Source organism: Miniopterus natalensis, chromosome 12, assembly GCF_054644295.1.
Source record: "Miniopterus natalensis isolate mMinNat1 chromosome 12, mMinNat1.hap1, whole genome shotgun sequence".
NCBI lineage: Eukaryota > Metazoa > Chordata > Mammalia > Chiroptera > Miniopteridae > Miniopterus > Miniopterus natalensis.
This window is the reverse complement of record NC_142092.1, coordinates 32,953,897-32,974,520: the sequence shown is the minus strand read 5'-3', so window position 1 is coordinate 32,974,520 and position 20,624 is coordinate 32,953,897. Positions and strand designations below refer to the sequence as shown.

Genomic DNA, 20,624 nt, shown 5'->3' with positions numbered 1-20,624 from the left:
GCTGTGCGCAGCGAAGCGCACCCTTCCCCTGAGCGGTGGCTGGGGGCGAAAGCGAGTCTTCCTTACTTCCAGCCGACTCGGCCCTGGGGCCCGCGGCCCACTCGGTACGTTTGGCTCCACGCTGCAGAACTAGAGCTTCAGGAAAAGCCCACGGTGATGCACTTCTGACCTGCCATAACCATTCCCATGCCCGCAATGGGGCTCTTTCTGAGACCCACGCATGAAACCGCAATTCTGTGCATGGGCGTGAGCCATCCCCGCGGTCTCCCTATCACCTCCTGGAAACAAGACTCCGATCCACGCATGGAACCCGAGCTCCTCCTCCGCTTCCCGTGAACTTCAGTGAGCTGGTTTCACACGTACACTTACACTAACTGCACCTGATGCTTTGCATCAAGAGGTATTTTTTAAAAGCGCTCCTCAGAATGCGTTTCCCGCTACAACACTACCCTCCGCCGCTCCCCCAGAGCAGTCTGTCGAGAAAGGAGAAAGAGGGATTTTCCTTGGCTCACCCAGCTTGGCCTTGTCCGCCCGGCCGGATGGGGTCATGGCTGCCTGCCCCGGGCCGCTGCCCCTCTGAAAAGATTGTCCAGGAAACTTTCGTGGGACCTGAGCCCTCCTTTCTCCCTCCGCACACCCACACGTCGACAAGGCCTGAGGCTGAGCACAGCCCTGCCAAGGGCTCGCCTTTAAAAGGCGCCTCCCTGCTGCCCCCACTCCCTCAGAGGAACTCTGACGGCCTTGACTCAGCCACTTGTTCGCTAGGTCTCCCCCAGCAAAACAACCGGCAAACTTTTCAACAGTTCGGAAGTTGCGGCCCTGGCAGCTAGGAGGGGACCTGGGCGGGGAACTTGGGGGGGTGGGCGGGGCGATCGGGGCTGGGGACGCTCGCGGGCTGGGTGGGCGGAGCCCCGCTCGCGCCGGACGCCGCGCGGTCATGAAGGCTGGGTCTGGGGCAGAGTCTCAGCTTAAACTCCCCCGGCGGGGACGCCGCTCGAGTCTCCGCGCCGCGCGCAGTGCCGCGCGCTGTTTTCTCGCGGGTCTGGTCGCGGGGCGTGGTGTTCGCACCCACTTTCCCTGGGGTGCGAGCAGCGCCGGCTGTTTCGCCTCTTTATTCCCGGGCCCTTTGGCAGAGCGGGGACTTCTTTCCTGGGAACCCGCCCTTTGTCTCACTCCTTTGCGGTGGGGTTTTGTTCTGGGGCCGCAAGGGAGGAGCGAGGGGGGAGGCGGAAGGTTCTGGACGTCGGGCCGGTTCTGGGAAGAGCTGCCCGGCGCCCGGACGAGCGAACACAGCGGAGAACTATTGCCCCTTGGATGTTGCACTCATTACTTAAAAAGATTTCCTAGGCTTTTTTGTTTGTTTCGAATTTTAAAGTCGGGGGCGGGGTAAGATAATCTGAAAACTTTTAAAAGCCAGCGCTGTTCTCGCTTTACCTCGTTGGGTACATGTTTGTTTTTTCCTTTACACGTAAGGCGGACGGGTCTGCAGGCCGCCCGCTGCGACCTTCGCGAAATGGTGTGGGGCTGTGACTGACGCCCACGCCCGCCCCCCGCCCCCCTGCTGCTGGCCGGGTGTCCGACTGGGCCCTGGAGCCCAGAGCGAGCTCCTACGCGAAGGCCTCCAGCCTCCAGCTCCCAGGCCTGCGGGAAGCCGCGGGGCGGCGGACAGGCCGCGGCGCCCGTGCTCCCGGGGCCGGAGGCCGGGGCGGGGACTAGGCGCTGCGCCCGGGGCCTTCCGGGGGCGCGGGCCGGCGCCTGGCCCAGTGCGGAGCGCTCCCAGGACGCGCTTTTCCTGCCCCTTCCTTCGAAGGCCCGCTCAGTGGGCCCCTTGGAGGAAGCAGTGCGGGAGCGACACCCACACCGCACCCCAAGAGGTGGGCGCGGGCGCGGCCGGCGCCTGGGCTGTGTCTGAGGAGGCTGCCGGGTGCGAGCACACCGCCCAGGCGGAGCAGCTGCTGGCTTCCGAGAACAGGGCCAAGCGGCGGCGAGGGCCCGCGGGGCGGCAGGACGCCATGCGCCCCCGTTTGCTCCCAAGGGCCTAAGCCCCCGAGATCCTCGGCCGCTCACTGACAAAATGGTGTGAGGGCGCAGCGCTCAGCACCTCCTTTCTGCTCAGCGGCGTCCCCCAGGCCTTCCGGAGGCAGGTTCAGTCGCCCCGGGGCCGAACGCGGCCTCTGCCCTACACCCCAGAGGACGGCTTCGGGATGTCTTGGGGAGTGCTCGAGAGTCTCTCCCCAATTAATTGAGGGAGAACAAGGGCATTATTGTCACCTCAAGAAATCGATTGCTGGTTGCCCCACCGAGGCCTCGCTAGACATTTGTTCCCCCCTTTCCATTTGAAGCTGGCCAAAGAGCATTGCCTAGAGGCACGGACAGTGTGAGAGCTGAAAAGTTCATACTCCGGGAGAGAGGGCTTGGTTTTGTTTGTTGTTCCCCCGCCCCCCCCCGCAATCAAAGGGCTTGCTGCACGCCCCTCCCCCCTCCCAGCGTCACCGTGGTCGCGATTAAAACGACGAAATAGGAACCCTGACCTCCCCCTCCATGAGAATCCAGCAAAGCAGAAAATGTCCTGATGTATTATACATTCGGGACAATATGAAACTGTCATTTTGATTGTTTCTTGAGGTGAGGGGCAGCTGGCAGGACTCCCAGATTTGGAGTCGGAACATCCTCAGTTTCTCAGCGAGGACACCTGCATTCCTCCAGCTTATAGATACATACACACGGTGAGACTGTGCGCGCGCCAGAAGAACCACATGGCACTTTATCTTTCACTGTTAGTACTTGTCACAGTTCTACCCAGCTCATTGTGGTTTGCAAACACTCCCCCCAGAGCAGAACGCGAGTGGGCCCAGTCTGGTGAGGTTACATTTACGTGTAATCCTACCCCCTCCCTTTCCAATGTCTTTATTTTTCCCATAAGTGTATAAGCTGCCGGGACTTACAAGCAGGCCGCTCCTCCTAAATGTGATTCGGACCATATGCTTTCTACATTCATTCCCGCTTGGGCTTTTCTTCTCTGCACTAACTGCTAACACGTTATAGTCACCTTGAAATTTCCTCTGCTATTTTCCAATTAAAAGCTTAATAGCCCTGGAAACGGAGTTCATGTGGTGAAGTTTACCATAGCCCCTTGTTCTAAAAGGCTTTCTGCTGGGATCCCATTATGTGCTTGAATAAACCCTTTCTGCAAACAGAAATGGGACTTGGGGTTGTCAGGTGTTGGGTTACAATAGACTTGGAGGCAGGGGACATTTTACCAACATAAATACAAACCTGTCCCTATAGGGAGATGTTGTCAAATACTGGGATATGGAAAACATTCCCATCAGATATGAGAAAAGGATTATTATGCTATATCAAATGAGTATTTGTATTGCAGCCCCCGATGTGCGCTGGAGTGAACCGAGCCCGAGACCAAATAATGCCAGACTGTTTTGAGTAGCAAAGGGATAGGGCGGCTAGGTGACCTAGGGAGGAAAGGGAGTCGCCTTGCTAGTGGGAATGTCCCTCCGCCCCCAAAACCTGGTGCACAGCTCTGCTGCTTTCCTTTAATAAAGTGCTTTATTCCTAAAGTTTTTACAGTCCCGGTTTCGCTGACTAATTTGGAGAAAACCCGGAGACATTTGGCTTTGAAAAAAGTTCATGGTGCCCCGTGGCCAAGAGACCCGGAGATTTCAGCGCGAACTAACGTTCCCAGAGTCAGTGTCGTTCTAGGCCCTCTGTGTCTGTCACGTGAAGCCACTCACTGCCAACCCCCCACTTCCCGGCCTCTGCCCCACTGGGCTGCGGGTGACCTCTCCCTCCAGTCCTGAGAGCTCGTGAAGTTCCTTCCAGTCGTAGCGTTTCAGGGCTTGTTTTCCCAGCGAAGACGGGGAAGAAAGGAAGGATTGAGGTGGAGGAGGGGAGGGGGTGGAAAGAGGAAAGAGCGAGGGGTCCGTGCCCCACGCGGCTTTGGGGGGAGGCTCCCCAGGGTTAGCATTCTCCTGCAAGGGTTTCCCGCCCACGCCCCGCCAGGTCAGCACCCAGCGATCCCCAACTCCCGGACAGGTCTGAACGGGGGTCGGCGGTGGGGGCAGCTGAGGACTTCTAGGGAAAGCACACAACCGGGGACCCTTTCTAACCCCCTCGCCCTCCTGGAATCACCCTTCTGCGCTGAGGACTGGCTGCTAGAAAGCCGGGAGGTGCTTTCCGTGGATTCACAGCAAACACAGAGGGACGCTTTCGGGTTGCTTGTTTGCTTCCAGGGCCGAGAAAAGCAGCCTCCCCTAGGGCGGAAGGGCGCGGCCAAAACGTGGGCCATCGAAGCGGACTCGTCCACGCTCTCCTCTCGCGTGGGACGACCCACGCCGCGCAACTCCAGCGCTGCCCCTTCCCGCCTCGCCCGAGCCATTGTGCTGCCCGGCACCGCTGTATCGACCTACAGTTTGTCTTGTTGGGGGAGGGGGTGTTTTGTCTTCCCTGTGTTCATGGCAGTGGTCTGCATTAGGCCAAAGCGATACTTTCAGGAGATTAGAAACACGCAAATAACAGTTTAAACAAAGTTTTATGTTGTTGTCTTGTGCAAGGACCGCTCCCACCCCTGCCCAAAGACAACGGGGTGGAGAGAAATGGCGCCGTCCCTACCCAGGACTGAATCGAGTCCGCGGGGATTTGAACTGGGTGACGCGAGGTCTCCGTTTGATGGCGCAATGGCTGCTGAGCAGAGGGGAGATCATGTCCAGTAACTTCTGAGTAGCTATCGTGGCTCCCTCGTCCATTCTGAAAGTTTAGACCCAGAACTTAAATAAATCCACCACACTAGCGTGTCCCCCCCCCGCCGTTCGGGACTGAGATTGTTCATTAAAACTTAGAAGCAGGGTAGAGAAATAAACTCAGCGCCAGGGAGGGAGGACTGTGCCTGCAAAATGGGTTGTCATCCTTGGGCCTGTAGGTTTTCAAAAACATTCATTTTCTTCTGTAGCAGCAAGATTAAAAAAAAAAAGAAGTTGCAAAAGGAAATCAAGAAAGAGCCAAAATTTCCCGAATCAATTCCACCGTAGGCTCCAGTTCTCGCGGAGCCGAGTTTTTGTGCCAACTGTTGGAATAAAAATGGGCTCGTTGCCGCCAAATCAGGCCTGAAGGGAAGGGAAGGGAAAGAAGGGGAGCGGCCACCTCACTCTCCTACTGGCACCCCCACGCTCAGCCCGCCGGTCCCCCTCTTCGCGTCCCCCGTGTGACTGCGTGCGGAGCGCCGCAGTCCCGAGCGCTCGGGCGGCCGCCGCGCTGAGAGGGTGGAGGAGGGGGCCGTGAGCGCCCCCGCGAGAGCGTCCTGGCTGCAGGTGGCAAAGAAGGTGCGGTGCAGGGACTCCAGGGGCGCGAGGAAGGAGGAAGGCTTGGAGTGGGGTGGGGAGTGCAAGGAGACCGGGACTGGGGGTGGGTGGGTGAAGGTTGCAGGGGGAGGGCGGGAGGAGTGAGGGGAGGGCGGTGGAGGAGGTGCTCGGGCCGGGCAGCGCGCGGGAGCTGCAGACAAGCTGGCTCAGACCTTGATCAGAGCTTTTGCCGGCACCTTGCAGCCGCCGACGCGCCTCGGCGAGGGAGGACTTGCGGGCCAAAGCAGCAGCTGGCTGAGCCGCGGCCGGCGTGGGATTGGCGGAGGACCAGTGGGAGGCTGGGGCTTCGAGCACCTAGGGAGACGTAAAGACGGCTGCTGCACCTCCAGCCACCCCGGAACGCACGCGGCCGCCGGGGCTGCGGGACCAAGGGCCGCGCCGCCCCGAGGCCGCCCCTGAGCGGGCCTCCCAGCCCCGTCGTCCAGCACCCCCTGGCGCTCCCGCCGCCAGCCCGCCAGCTCTACCGGGAGCCCGGGGTATGAACGGCTACGGCTCCCCCTATCTATACATGGGCGGCCCGGTGTCGCAGCCGCCGCGGGCGCCCCTGCAACGCACGCCGAAGTGTGCGCGCTGCCGCAACCACGGCGTGCTGTCCTGGCTCAAGGGCCACAAGCGCTACTGCCGCTTCAAAGACTGCACGTGCGAAAAGTGCATTCTCATCATCGAGCGGCAGCGGGTCATGGCGGCGCAGGTGGCACTGCGCCGGCAGCAGGCCAACGAGAGCCTCGAGAGCCTCATCCCTGACTCGCTGCGCGCCCTGCCGGGACCCCAGCCGTCTGGGGACGCCGCCGCCGCCCCGCCGCCGCCGCCCTCGCAGCCGTCTCAGCCGCCGCGCCCCGCCGCCGAGCTGGCCGCCGCCGCCGCGCTGCGCTGGGCCGCCGACCCGCAGCCCGGGGCGCTGCCGGCGCCGCTCGCCAAGCCAGGTAAGAGCGTGTGCGGGGCGTGCGGGCGAAAACACTCGGGAGCTCCTGCCGCGGCTCTGCCTGGGAACCCGGGAGGCAAGTTTGGGGGGTGGGCCTTGCCGGGCCTTCCTCCCCAAACTCAGCCAAGCCGGTTCTTACTCTCCGGGCAGCAGCCGGCCTTTCGTTTGGATCCGGGAGGTGGAACCCCGACGCCCGCGAGAAAGGCACCTCGGGCCAGCCAAACGACGGCGCCGTGCGACGGGCTCGCCGAGTGGTGCCCCCAGGTTAAAGGGGAGCGTGTCCGTTTTAGCGGGTAACTAAAGAGGTCGTGACAGGTCCAGATTAAAACCCGGTGGGCATGCGCATCACCGTGCCGGCTGGGTTTTCCTGGCTTAGGGCTTTTTAGAGAGGTTGGGTCGCGTAGGTGCACGGAGGGACCCAAGGCCCAGGCTTGGCTAACTCCAAGCTGGGCGTTCTTCTCGGCCCCAGGGAACTGGAGCGAACCCGAAGCCTACCTAGTAGCGCAGTGTGGTTTCCAGCGTCTTGCAATTTGTGGAAAGAAGGCTCATTTAGAAGCAATAGTAAAAAGGGCCAGAAAGGCTTCTAAACTGATAGCAAGGACCCAGAATCTGGTGCATCCAGAGTGAGCTGCTTTTGCAAAACTGCTCAGGTCCATCAATAGGTTCCTCAGGCCGCCTTCAGCTGTCTCTGTGGTTAAAAGAAAATACACAGAAAACTTGACCTAGAGTGAGGAAGTCCTCATCTGGCGAGCTCTCCCTGGTTCTAGGCTGGCTGGGACCTCATGCTCTAAGATAGGGAGCAAAGGCTCTCTTGCTTTCCTCTCTCCCCCTCTACTGTGCTGTGCTTTAGAGAGAGTGGGTCTGTCCTGAGTTCTGGAGATGGACAGATTTTCTACCACCCCTGTGCTTTCATGCCTTTCCCTCCTCCAGGTCTCTGGGGCCTGAAAACCCCAGATGAGGCTCTTTTCCCCTGGGAATTTCTAGTTTGCTGTCCTGCCCAGCCCAAGCACTCCTTTGATTTTAGGCAGATGGAATTCGTTTGACCTGTGTTTGGTGTTTCCCTTTCATTGTGGCAAATAGGAAGAGGAAAACAGCCCCTCTCCTCAGGGAGGGCTTTAAAGGGGTATGCTTGAATTCCAAGGGGGAAGAAGGCCCTGTAAGGCCCAGAGCCCCATAGGTAGGACTGTGGTAGAACTTTTGCCTCCTCCTCTCCTTGTTCACCCCCCACCCCCCACCCCCCCACACCTCCAAGGGGCTTGTGGAAGTCTGCAAAAGCTTCTGGCTGCAGTTGGCTGCTGTGTGGTTTGCCCACAAGTCCATAGGCAGCCTTGCAGGCACAGTTCTGCTGCCCCGTTGCTCAGTTATGCTCTCCAGGCCTGAAGCTCTGAGAACATCTTATGTGAAAAGCAGAACTGGATATTTTAAGGACAGAAGAGAATTTGCTGAACATGGATTTTTGTGGATATTTAGTCCAAAGTAGGATGTAAGCATTTCTCTGAGTAATGCCCCCCACCCCAGTTGTCTCTCTTCTTTCAGTCTGGCCTCTTCATATTTATAGATTTGCCACTGAAGAATAGGAGGGAGAGAGAGAAAAGGTTGATTTTGCCTTTCTCCTTTAGATTAGAACACGTAACCAGGAGAGTTTTGTCTCAGTTCTAGAAGTTGATCCATGTCAGTAACTGAACCTTTCCGTTTCCAGTTTCCCTGTCTCCATTTCCCCCAGCACCAGAGCAGGAGTCCAAGTTTATGCCAGTAGTAGGTAGCATTTTGCAGTGGCCACCTGCCCAGCAGCACCCCTGTAATAATTAGGGTTTTGGATTGGGGGTCCTAGTTCAAGAGGGGATTCTGTTCACATCCTGTGCCTTCAAACCATTCATTGGGGTACCCAAAGTTCGTGGTGTCTAAAGAGTCACAAAGCCAAAAACAACCTCAGGAGGGAGGTGGAGGGCAGGAAGAAAGATGGGGCAGCAGCAGCAGGATACTGGTTTGGGAGAATAAAAGAGGGAGACCGATTTCAACTGGACAGACCAGACCTGGTGCTCTCTCTTTTAGTCCAAGTGTTCAGGGATACCCTGAGCCCTCCAAATCAGGTAATTGCAAAGGAGAATAGGATTTACCATAGGGAGAGGTCAGAGTGGTGGCTTTGGGAGACGGGTCCATTAGGGACCAAAGCTCAGTTTCCAGCTGGTCACACTGCATACTTTACACATTATTTATATAACTTTTATTTTCCTCTTTTAGTTGATTTGACCCCATAATTCCATTAAAAAAATGCCATTCATTAATCCGATGATGGGGTGGGGGGTGGCGTAAAAAAGAACACATAGTTGTCTCCATTAGGAAGACAAGCATACAAGTGGATCATTTCCCGGCATTGCTTTGTAAGGAAGCCCATTTGGGGTTTCCATTAGAGAAAACTGCCTAGATGAGACTGCTAGTTGCTATATATGTATTGTACCTTTTTGAAGTTGTTCTTATTATGACCTATTTGTATATAACATACCATGTATAGTTGGAAGTATATCAGATATTCCTGGACAAGTAGTTCACTACATGTAGAGAAATAAGTAAAGTTCTATTCAAATCACAAATCCGCATGTATAGTAAGTTCACAGACCATTAGGAATCTGTAAATATCCTCTAGCAAATTATGGAGATCTGTGATCTCTGTGTCTAAAACATGGCTGGTCCTTTCAAAAAGGGCTTCTTTAGCCCATAACTGTGGAAACTTCTTTGTTGTTGTTGCTGGCTAAATGCAGGTGAAAAGCACGTGCCCTAGAGAAAAGTCTATTTGCTGGGTACACTGGAGGAAAAAAAACACGCTGTTCAGGGAGTGCCACATTAACACCAAAATCCAGTTTTATAGCTGGAAGAAATCTCTTCTCCAACTTCTGCTTCAGATTCTTTAAAGGACTGGGGGTTATTTTATCTAACGGTGTAGTGTGTTGACAGGCTCTTTCCACGTGGTGATGGTTTTATGGAGAATTTTCATATTCTAATGTTATTGTTTCTAGTTATGGATTGAAGCATTCTTTTTTCTTTTTGGGTGTACATTTCCCCTGCTCCTTAATTATCATCTATGACTGTTCTGGAATTATTAGATTTTGATTGAGCCCAAAATTCTAATTTAAGCTTCTTTACATATATACCATCGATTCACTCATTTTCCTAAATTCCCTCTTCATCCCCCTCATACCCTCTCCAATCCCCTAAGAAAATATCAGTCCTGGGAAGTGTGACATCTCTCAGCACTTAGTGTATCTGAGTCAGCAGCCTTAACCAGCCAAGCCAGCCTTTCAGGACGTGGGATCCAGAGCTGAGGAAAGTTAAGGGTCAAGACCAAGGTGAGAGCTAAAGTTACATTCCTGTTTTGCGGCTCCCTTCCCCCACGGTCACCATTTCCTTCTGGAGAGCGTCCTGGGTCTGTGGCTGTGAGAAGAAAGATCTCTAGCTATAGATTCTTCCTAGGTCTACATCTGTCATCAAAATAAACATGTACACAATTCTTTAAAGTGTTCTTAAAGGAAAAAGAAAGAAAAAAAACCCTATTATATTTGGTTAGGAATGGGAGAGCAGGATCAAATAGAAAAGTAGGGTCTCCTTATTTCTCCTGAAAAACGGTGAACAAGAGAGCTATAGTGAGAGAAGTTAGGAGCATTTGAAAACTACCTTTATTTACCTCCTGCCATGCACCTTACAGCATCTGTATGCTTGCACTGGGCCCTTCAGCTCCAGCTTGACTGGGGCCTGTCCAGTCTACTTGGTTATTTTTAATTTTAACTTTAATAATAATAATAAAGACAGACAGACATTCCTGTGAGTATGATGAGTGTTACCAGATCACCGGTCCAGGCTGGGATCTGACACCCTCTGAGACTGTATAGGCTAGTAGGAAAGGAAAAAGTGAGAAAGGCTTCCAGGTCACTCATGCAGTGTGCCTATGAACTTAAAAGCGGGGTCCGGTTTTAAGATGACTTGGTTTGGGGCGAGGGGCCTGACTCGAGTTGCACTGTAAAAAACAAAAACCACCCAAATGAAAAGGAATAAGCAATACTGTCCTACTGGTCTCTTCCAAACGGTACCCAGGGCCGGTTTCAGGGTCGGAACACCCAGGATGTTCACAGTTCCTGGCCTTTCCCTAGGTGCACCGGCTGATTTGCAAGCGTGAGAACTGGGAGGCCAGGTACGCAGTCCAGCGGTGAGCGTAGGGCGGCCCAGCCTGGGTGAGGGTAGGCGGCCCAGCCTGGGTGAGGGTGGGCGGCATGCCTGTGGGAGCAGCGCAGGGACTGGGACCTCAGCAGCACTCCTGGGGCGGAGATTGGCCCAGCCTGGGTGAGGGTAGGCGGCATGCCTGTGGGAGCAGCGCAGGGACTGGGACCTCAGCAGCACTCCTGGGGCGGAGATTGGCCCAGCCTGGGTGAGGGTGGGCGGCATGCCTGTGGGAGCAGCGCAGGGACTGGGACCTCAGCAGCACTCCTGGGGCGGAGATTCGAGAGTCCCAGGAAAGGCACTTGCAGTGGTGGCTGCAGCTGCAGCTGTGGCCGCACTGGACCACTGTCCCCTTGCAGCCAGTCTCCGGAAACTACAGTTGGGCAGGTCGGGTGCTGGTTCCTGAGCCTGCTTGGGTCCCTGCACCCCACTGCTTTTTCCTCCCTCACTCCCCCCCCCCCCCCCCCAGGAGCATGAAGCCTGAGAAACAAGACTCTCCCTGCGTTTCTCACTGTAGCCACTCAGGCCTCCTGCTACCTCCCTGCTGCATGTGTGTCCGTGGGTTGCCAGATTTAACAAAAAACCCCATGCAAATTAAAAAAACCAGGATGCCAGATATTGGATGGGGCATACTTATACTAAAAGTTATTTGTTATATATCTCAAGTTGAAATTTATCTGGCAACCCTAGGCGAGACTGTCCCTTCCCAGCTCCAATCGCCCCACCTCAGGGCGCCCCTTGGGATGGGGATCACTCCTGCGGGTCTCCCAGCTTCTCTCTCTCTGGAGCCCAAATTGCCTGCGCAGGCATCCTAGTGGCGCTGGTGTCCATCTTGTGATCTGAGGACAGGGCTGGCATGAAAAACCAGAGCGTTTTCCATGTCTAGAAACTGGGGTTCCACTGCCATCTGGGAAAGAATCTACCCCCTCCAACTCAACACACTTCTCTGGGTTATAAATCTGGCGGATGCCTGTGCTTTCCACTTACACAACCAACTTTTCTTTTCCCTGATGGATGAACTCCCGGGTTTAAAAGATTACAGTAATCACAGGAGGACAGTGTAAATCGAATCTGATAGCAATAACTTTCGGGGAAGGTCAGGCTCAAGTGAAATGTTACCAAGCAACAGGCATTTTGTTTGCAAAATACAATCAAAGAGCATTGATGAGAAATTCTTTGCTGCAGCCAGTCAGCACTTTCTGCTAACAGCTTTACGGAGGGAAAGGGAGTAAATCTTCATAAATCAACACCTCTGGAGGACTTGGAGCCCCTTTCTGGAAATGTTGCACTTCTTCCTGAGGACGGAGCCCAGTAAAACTGTATTTGCCTGCCTGCCTGCTTCCCCTTACCCTTTCTTCCTCTCCTTTCCCTTCTTGCTTTCCTCTTTTCTTTGGCTTTTTAACCTGTTGCGGCTTCCCAGCCATTAGCTGCTCAGGTCCCTGGGCCCCCGTGACTGGTTCTCTGTGATTGTGATGGCACAGTGGACCTTGAACTGGGGTATGCATGGGTGCCCATGGCTAAGGAGTGTCATTTTCCAAGAGTCCCACATGGCTTTAGGGAATCATTTCCTTGTCTGAGCACTAAGAGGAAACTAAAACATAACTCAGTGTCCCCCCTCCCCATTTTATTGTATAATTAAGCAGCTACAAAATAATCCTAGTCAACTACTGAATGACAATATTATGGAAAATTTAAATATTAGAACATCAGTTCTTTACCAGATCTCTAATCTCTTTTAATTCCAATGATTAGGCAGACATAATTTTTGCAAAACTGAGATCAGTGTGCTGCCCCCAACCCAAGGATCATTACTTTGTTTAATTCAGTGTGAATATCTGTTGCACCCATAGTCTTCACATATGAATGTTCACAACAGTATTCCCTCCAGTGAATATACCCTAGTCTGCCCAGCTGCTGGCCTTTGAGTTACTTGCTGTGTTTCAGTGTAAAATATGACCAATTGCAACGATAAATTGGAAGTTTTACAAAAGATTAGTTAGTAAACTGTAAGCTTTTTGGTGGCCAAGAGGCAGTGCTTTGATCATCTGGGTATGCTCTTACCTAGTACAATGCTTGGGCATATGGTGAGGGATTCAAGGATATTTGTTAAATAGTAGACAGCTGCATTAAAAAAATTTTTAATCCTCACTGGAGGACATGCTAGAGGAAGAGAGAGAGACATCAATGTGAGAAACATCTGTTGGTTGCCTTCTGTATGTGCATGCCTGACCAGGGATCAAACCTGCAGGCCAGGTATGTGCCCTGACCCGGAATCGAACTGGCTACCTTTCGGTGCATAGGACAACCAGCTGAGCCATTCCGGCTTGGTGACAGCTGCATTTTTGTAAGTACAAATACACAAGTAGGTTTATAGATAATTTCCCTCCTTCTTCTTAAACATTGTTCTTTTCTGAGCCAAGAAAGAGGTCAAAACTAAATTTTTATAGGAAATACTTAGTCCACAGTTGCAAAACCATCCTTCCTTTTAAGTCCAGCCCTTTATATGTCCCCCCAAAATATTGGTCCCAAGGAACCTTTTTGATACCGCCATATGTTATTAACACAATGTTGTTAATGAATTTTTTAAAAGGAAATTATGACTATATATTTTTACTTTTTACAAGTTTTCTTTTCCCCTCAGGAAGAAAAGGGAATAATTTAGATCAATATTCATTTCCTGCTGTACTTTAGATTGCCAGCCATTCAGTTTTTTATGATTCTGTATTTGTAGTAAGAGATAAAGATAATAGAAATTGTAAAAAGCCTATCTCCTGTTAGAATTCTGACTGGGCAGTCAGCTCTGCTGGAAGCCAGTCCTGCTCCTGCCTGGGGTTCCTTCCCTGCCATTGCTATAAGGTGTGTGTGCTTTGAAAATGTTCCATTGGGAACAGTTATTTAGAGGTATGTTCCCCAATGCTCAAGTGAACAGCTGAGGACATGACAGTCCATGTTTCAAAATGCCTGACGTGATTTCAAAAGAAAAAAAAGTCCAGTGACTTGCGTTAAGAAGCAGTCCTCTCACTATGTCAGTGTTTTTGTGTTTTCATTCTAGATGTAAGGTGTATTTTGTTTTTGTAGATATAATTGGATAACACGGATCAGACCCACCACATTTAAGTCAGGAAGATTTTTTATGTTTATATTCTTGAGCAGAATGTTTCACATATGGGATAGGCTCTCTCAAAATATTTGAAATGAATATCTAGATTTTTTTTTTAACTTCATTTTCATATGAAAAAAATCCTGTAGAGAAAGTTAGATTTGGGAACTGTAATTTTAGATTGGAAGTCACTTCTGTGGGAGTGTTCGTTTTCTCTCAAAGTTTTGTAGCTATCTTATGGTATACATATATATATATATACACATATATATATAGTGTTATATACATAATATATATATCATTATTATCCATTTAAAACTGTTCCTATTAATTGAATATCATCTTTTAAAAACCTTTACCATAGTGAAAATTTTATTTTAGGGGTGGCTGTGTTTCTACATCACAAAAAATATGAAATCAAAGAGTGAACATTTAGTAAGATTTTAAAAATATCTAGATGTTTAAGCATCAGAAACACCTATCACTTTCAATAGGTGGTTTGTAATATCAGATGAAATGGATTTATTTTCACTTTTTGTCTAGTAGTTTTGGCTTCCTATACCCATATACTAGGGGTTAAAATATTATCAGTTGAAACATACTCTTACTCTTTGTGTTCTAGGAAGTAGGGTGTCACTTTCAAGAAAAAGAGGGTAAAACATTTGGGGAGTAGTTTCCTTTTCATTTTATTAGTTGGCAGTTTCACATTTCTATATCAAGAGAGGCCTTTGTGTTTTAAACCAACATGAACAATTTATAAAGTTCATTTAGGAAAAAATCTGTAGATGTAAAGAAACACCGGTTATTAAATTACACTTTATCACTGTACTCACAACTCACCCTCTCTAATTACTTGTGAAAATCTGCTTATAATAGAATAATTTACAATACATCTAGTTTAGGTACAACAATGCAACCAGTAGACACCACAGTGCCACAAAATTGCAGGGACTGTATATTCTGCTTTCAGAAATTATTGCTGGGCGAGGAGTTCCTCTTGGTGCAGGGTGAGAGGCTGGTCTTCCCTTGCCCAGTTAAAACCCAATGGCCTTGGCTGTGGATTGGGATTGTGCTCACCCCGCACCCCATAGCAGGCATCTCTGTGCTGCTCAGGTGTAGAAACACCGTAGGTGCGTCCCTCTCATTCCTTCTTTCAAGGTCTTCCGTCTTCCCTTGGAACACAGTATATCAGCAGTGCTGAACTCAGTTGGTGGAATGTTCTGAGTTTCTAGATTTGATTCCTGTGACATCTTAGCTTCTCTCACCTTGTCGCCACAGCCCGGACTCCCAGTTGGAGAGGATCAGCCCAGGAGCGTGAGAGTGGAAGCAGCCGCACAGCCCACCACCACTGACGGCAGGGGCACAGGGTAGGACGAGGAAATAAGAAACAGGCTTCCGCAGCCTGGGGGGCACAGTTGGGGAACAAGGTGGCACCCATGTAAGATTCCACTGTGGCCTATTCTGCAGAACAGGAATATAGGCAGAGCAGTGGAATTTTATAATGTCATAGACATGCACTCCTGCCAGTCCCTATCCAGTTGATTGGGACGGTGCATCCTTTGTCATCTTGGAAAAAAATACTATATTTTCAAAATGGTAGATACGTCAGATTAGCCAGAATATAATTCCCTGGTTCCCCTTTGGCTAACCTCCTTTGAATCGCTTTTTTCTGGAGCCTGAAGCGTTCTGTGTAAGAGTGCATTTGGTGGATAGACCTCAGAGCCTTTTACTCTAATGTCAATGTTTCAAACTCAGGGTTGGCAAAATTTACCTTTCAAAATAGGAAGCTGTTTTTAGGGCCACACATTTCTTTTAAAAACAGCCCAGTTTTGAGCTTTTTAGCGATACTTATACGCCCTTTATTTTCTAGAAGAACCAGTTGTTTCTCTCACTTAAAAAAATCTTACCATCCTCTATATCGCCAGGATACCGGGTGTCATATTTCTTTCTTTTTTATTGTGCCAAAATATACATAACAAAGCTTACTATTTTAACCATTTTTGGGGTGTAACGTAGTGGCATTAGTACATTCACAGTGTGCAGCTGTCACCACTGTCCGTTCTGGATCTTCTTCATCTTCTCAAACAGAAACTGTACCCATTAAACAATAAGACACTATTCCCTTTCACCCCAGCCCTTGGTCACCACCATTCTGTTTTCTGTCTCTATGAATATGCCTATTCTAGGTACTTCATCTAAGTAGAATCATAGAATATTGGTCCTTTTGTGACTGACTGGCTTATGTCATGTAGCATGTTTTCAAGGTTCATCCATATTGTAGCGTGTGTCAGAATTCCCTTCCTTTTCTGAGGCTGAAAAATTTCCTGTTTTTATTTATCCATCTGTGGACACTTGGGTCGCATCCACCTTTTGGCTCTTGTGGATGCTGCTACTATGAACATTTGCGCACGTGAGCGTTACATGCGATGCTTAGCAAGCCTGCCTGGATGTGTTTGCTTTCCCCCCTGCACATGTGTCTTATCTCCCCAACTTCGTAATAAGTTCCAGGAGTTAGAGGCAAGCCTCATACTTCCTGGTTTATTTTACTATCTATTCTGTGTCTTCAGTATCTTGTGTATTACAGGGATACAAATACCTGGTAATAACAGATAACGAAAGCTAAAGTTAAAGAAAAAAGAAAACTGCTTAGAAGTGCCTAATATTTTTATGTTCACATTTGCTCAGGGAGAGCACTTGACTTTTCTTCCAAGCTCTGATGAGCAGGGGCCAAAATCCAATTGTGCGTTCAGTTCGGTGCTGAGTTAACACACTGTCACCGTCCACTCATTTTCCAGTGTCTCATACACTGACAGCCCAGAGGCATGCAAGGGGTCATGAGTCAGGAAAACTTAGATAGGCCTGGCTGACTAGAATGTGAATTTATAGAAGCTTTGTTTGGTGGTGGTTTTCTCTTCTGGATGAAGTACAAGTACCACATTAACTCAGGAGATGAAAGCTGGGTCTCCAGTCCTAGGAAGTTGGAGGAGAGAATATGTCAGATTTCTTTTTCAAAGATAGGTCTTTTGTTATAGAAAGCAGAGATGGCTTAGTATGTGCAGGCTACGAATGAACTCCATATAGAAATCTTATATTTTATATTGGAAAAAGAAGCAGTTTACTTAAAATGCAAATTTGAGGTAAGTGTGAATTCATATCAGATTTATGAGTGAAAGTTGCACTGATCTAATTTGATAATATTTTTAAAGTATTTATGCTTGGCACATATTTATTGCTTTGTGAAGAAACAAAGTTTTGTTTTTCAGTTATGTTTAAGCCTCTATTAGAAGAATGCTTGTAAATGGGCCTTTGTTTAAGGCTTTTAAAATAAACAACAACAAATAGGAGGAGACGGATTTTAGAAGCTGCTTTGATGAAATTTCACCAACTGGCTATCTACACATAATCAGGTGTGCCCACGGAGAGGGCAACAATGAGGCTATTCAGGCCGGGAGGGAGAAAACACAGGCAGACCGATTGTGTACAGCCTGACAAGTGGGTCATTAATAATTTTCATCTTTAGATCAGTTACTTTGGCTTTGAGTAGACCCTGCCAGTCCATGTTTTAAGACAGAAAAAAATCCACTGTGTGTAGCTTATTAATAAAGAATATGTCCCTTTATTATAAAGGCCTGTTAGAATTTACTTCTGCGAGCAAACCAGTCTTTCCTTCTCTTTTCTGTCCTGTTAGCATCGTAATACTAGCCCATCTGGGGGGTAATGTCGTAGGTCTAAATGTTAAATTTGCAACTGGCTTACTTCACAGCAAATCTCTGATTTATTTGGGAAGCTTATTTTCTCTCTTCTTTTAAAACAATTCAAGAAGGTCTCTTTCAGTCCTTTCCATGCACTTTATTGATAAAACAGTTCCTGAAAAAGCATCTCCCTCTTGCACCCTGGATCCTGGAGCTACGGACGCGTTGTGTCAAGGATGGGTCACATTCCGGGTGCAGCTTTGTGAGCCCTCTCAGGTCTCTTCCTCCCTCTCCCAACCTGCCCACCGTCCAGAATGCGCAGCTGCTTTGGCTGCCTCCTAACGCAAGTTACAGAACCACGCCTCCAGGCCCCGGTGGCTGTTAAAGACAGATCACAACGCATGGAGGCTGCGTCCTTTCTCCCGCAGTTATGTCAGCTGGCTATTGTTCCAGGTGTCCTGTTGAAACATACTGACGCCCACTTCACAAGTCATAATCAATAAGAAATCTACGTATGGGAAAAGGAATTTAAAATATTAAAGTTTCCCGCAGCATGTGAGTTACGTGCCAGCCGATGATGGCCTTAGATTCCACTGGCCACCTCATTTGCAGAAGAACCAGAAGGAAAGCCTGAGCTCGCTTTCCTATTCTTTCTTGGGCCGTGCTGATCCCCAGCCCCACGGAGGGTCCCTATTTAGACTGTACTGCAAGGAGCCACAGCTGTGGGTCTAGGTGTCATGTTGCCCTTTGTGTGTAAGGCAAGCTTTCCTCCACATCATTCTGAAATCACTCTGGTTTCTAGATCTTTGTACTCAGAGTTCTTTGTTTTTTGCTATTTGCCAATGACATAGTTCGGATTTCCTTTTTTTTTTTTTTTTTTTTAAGGCTTGCAGTATGTTTCCTTTCAGAAAGCCCATGCGGACTCTCTCCTGAGCACATCTGTTCCTCTTTACGCACCAGGAGAGGATTAACCCAGCTGTTCTCTGCTTTTCAGATTTGACTGAAGAGCGACTTGGGGACAGCAGCATGGCAGACAACGCAGAGACCTTCAGCGACAAAGACGCCGACCAGAGGAGCTCCCCGGATGTTGCAAAAAGTAAGGGCTGCTTCACCCCAGAGAGCCCCGAGATAGTGTCGGTGGATGAAGGTGGGTATGCAGTCCAGAAAAACGGGGGCAGCTCCGACAGCCGCTCCGATAGCCCCAAGTACCACGGGGAACAGAATCACCTGCTGATCGAGGGCCCCTCAGGGACCGTCTCTCTGCCCTTCAGCCTGAAAGCCAACAGACCCCCTCTGGAAGTGTTAAAAAAAATTTTCCCCAACCAGAAGCCCACGGTGCTTGAGCTGATCCTGAAGGGGTGCGGGGGGGACCTGGTGAGCGCCGTGGAGGTCCTGCTCTCCAGCCGGTCCTCGGTCTCGGCCGCCGACCGAACTGCAGCGGAGCCCGAGGGCCTGGTGCTGCCCTCCAATGGGCACATCTTCGAACACACCTTGAGCTCCTACCCCATCTCCTCCTCCAAGTGGTCCGTGGGATCGGCCTTCAGAGTCCCAGACACTTTGAGGTTTTCTGCCGACTCCAGTAACGTTGTCCCCAACCCCTTGGCCGTGCCCCTGCAGCACCCTTTCCCCCAGCCGCCCAGGTACCCGCTCATGCTGAGGAATACTCTGGCAAGAAACCAGTCGAGCCCCTTTCTGCCCAATGACGTCACCCTGTGGAACACCATGACCCTGCAGCAGCAGTACCAGCTGAGGTCCCAGTACGTCAGCCCTTTCCCCAGTAACTCTACCGGCGTCTTCAGGAGCTCGCCTGTTCTCCCCACTCGCACCCCTGAAGACCCTCGGATCTCCATCCCCGACGATGGGTGTCCGGTTGTGTCCAAGCAGCCCATCTACACCGAGGACGACTATGACGAGAGGTCTGACTCCTCAGACTCTAGAATACTCAACACATCATCTTAAAGTGGTACCGGATGGGAGGTGACCAAGTGACATGTTCTGTGCATCTGAACCCTGGGGGGAGGGTCCCCTGAGGAGAGGCCACATCCTGTGTATACCTTTTCCTTCTGTTTGACAAAGTGACTGTGCTTGATTCTATACCTTAGCAATAAACACATAACTTATTTAATTTCTTGCACTTCACTGGAAAATGCCAAATAGCTCTGCTCTGTGGCTTTAGTGCTGAATGTTTGTTGTAAAAGAGAGTCTAATGCTAAGAATAGTCTTGGGAAAGCTGGGTCCACGGGAGATTTCTTTGGGGATGTAACGCTGAAGGTCAGCCTTGCACCTAAACTCGACCTGGAATGTTCAATAAGATCGTGTACTTGAATGCAGTTTTGTGAAAGAGGATTCCTCAGGATATGCGAAACCTAAAGGAAGTAGTTCGATTGCAAATGGACTATAAACAGGGACATTATATTCTTAACACTGAAAATCCTTCTTGCATTTTAAAGAGAGACTGCACTTAAGAATAGAGTGAACTGCTCACACGCTTATTTAAGCTTGGACAGCTTTCAGAGACAAACTCCATTAAGAATTATTCTTTTCACATGGCTGAGTCGAAACATGTGTAATGTCAATGTAAAACCAATCACAGCTGTGAACTGCATGAAATGTATTGTGAAATGAACACAAGATTAAGCTTTGTCAGGTTAATGTAGCATGCTAAGGACTCTAGAAGAAATAAACTAAGGAGATGATTTTGGGTTATGTCATTTCTGCTTGTGGAAAGAGGATCTCTAAAAATAGAAACCTGATGTAAAAGCCACTTATTAGTGCATGGATCCCAAATCCAGGTGTCAGTTAAATGAGACACTACTTGAGAAACACGCACGACAAAGTTTTGGGGCTGCAATCAGAAAGAGAAATTATTGTTCAAGAATAGAGTTAACTCAGTCCCTCTATCCATTCATTGATTTCCTGAACAGACACTGAGTGCCTACTATGTGTAAGAGAATGCGCCTTGTACGTTATTGTCAAGTTACCTGCCCGTGAGTCCAAGATAAGCAGGGGTGGTAATAGAGAGACCCGATGAAAACAAAGTGGAAACGAGACAGTCTGCAGCGTGGGAAGTAAGTGAAGTGTTAGCACAGCCCCGGACAGAGGAAGCACTGAGCACACGAGAACTGTTAGTCCTGTTGAGTTCAGTAGCTTTGCGTTCAGGATGTAGAAGGGATTCCCGCGTCGTCACTTGGAGCAGATGACCACCACAAAACACTGAAAACCAGGGCTTTCCCCCCTTTCATTTTAAGAGCATTTTGGGGTGCTGCATATGGCAAACGTCTTGCTCAGATGTTTTTAAAGTGGGGTTTTGAACGATAATCAGTAGTGCC

At 50.0% G+C, this 20,624-nt stretch overlaps 1 protein-coding gene across 1 annotated transcript; it reads left to right on the top strand.

Annotated features, from left to right (window-relative positions):
* Window positions 1–5,850: 5,850 nt before the first annotated feature.
* Window positions 5,851–19,820, top strand: DMRT3 (doublesex and mab-3 related transcription factor 3). Its single transcript, XM_087823166.1, has 2 exons — window positions 5,851–6,295; window positions 18,290–19,820. The coding sequence occupies exons 1-2, from the start codon at window positions 5,851–5,853 to the stop codon at window positions 19,252–19,254; spliced, it is 1,410 nt and encodes a 469-aa protein (XP_087679292.1). The 3' UTR covers window positions 19,255–19,820.
* The last annotated feature ends 804 nt before the right edge of the window (window positions 19,821–20,624 follow it).

Bases quoted from the DNA above. Each gene is read 5' to 3' on its own strand.
- DMRT3 (XM_087823166.1), top strand. From the start codon at position 5,851: ATGAACGGCTACGGCTCCCCCTATCTATACATGGGCGGCCCGGTGTCG. The intron at 6,296-18,289 runs GTAAGAGCGTGT...TCTGCTTTTCAG, and splicing joins GGCGCCGCTCGCCAAGCCAG to ATTTGACTGAAGAGCGACTT.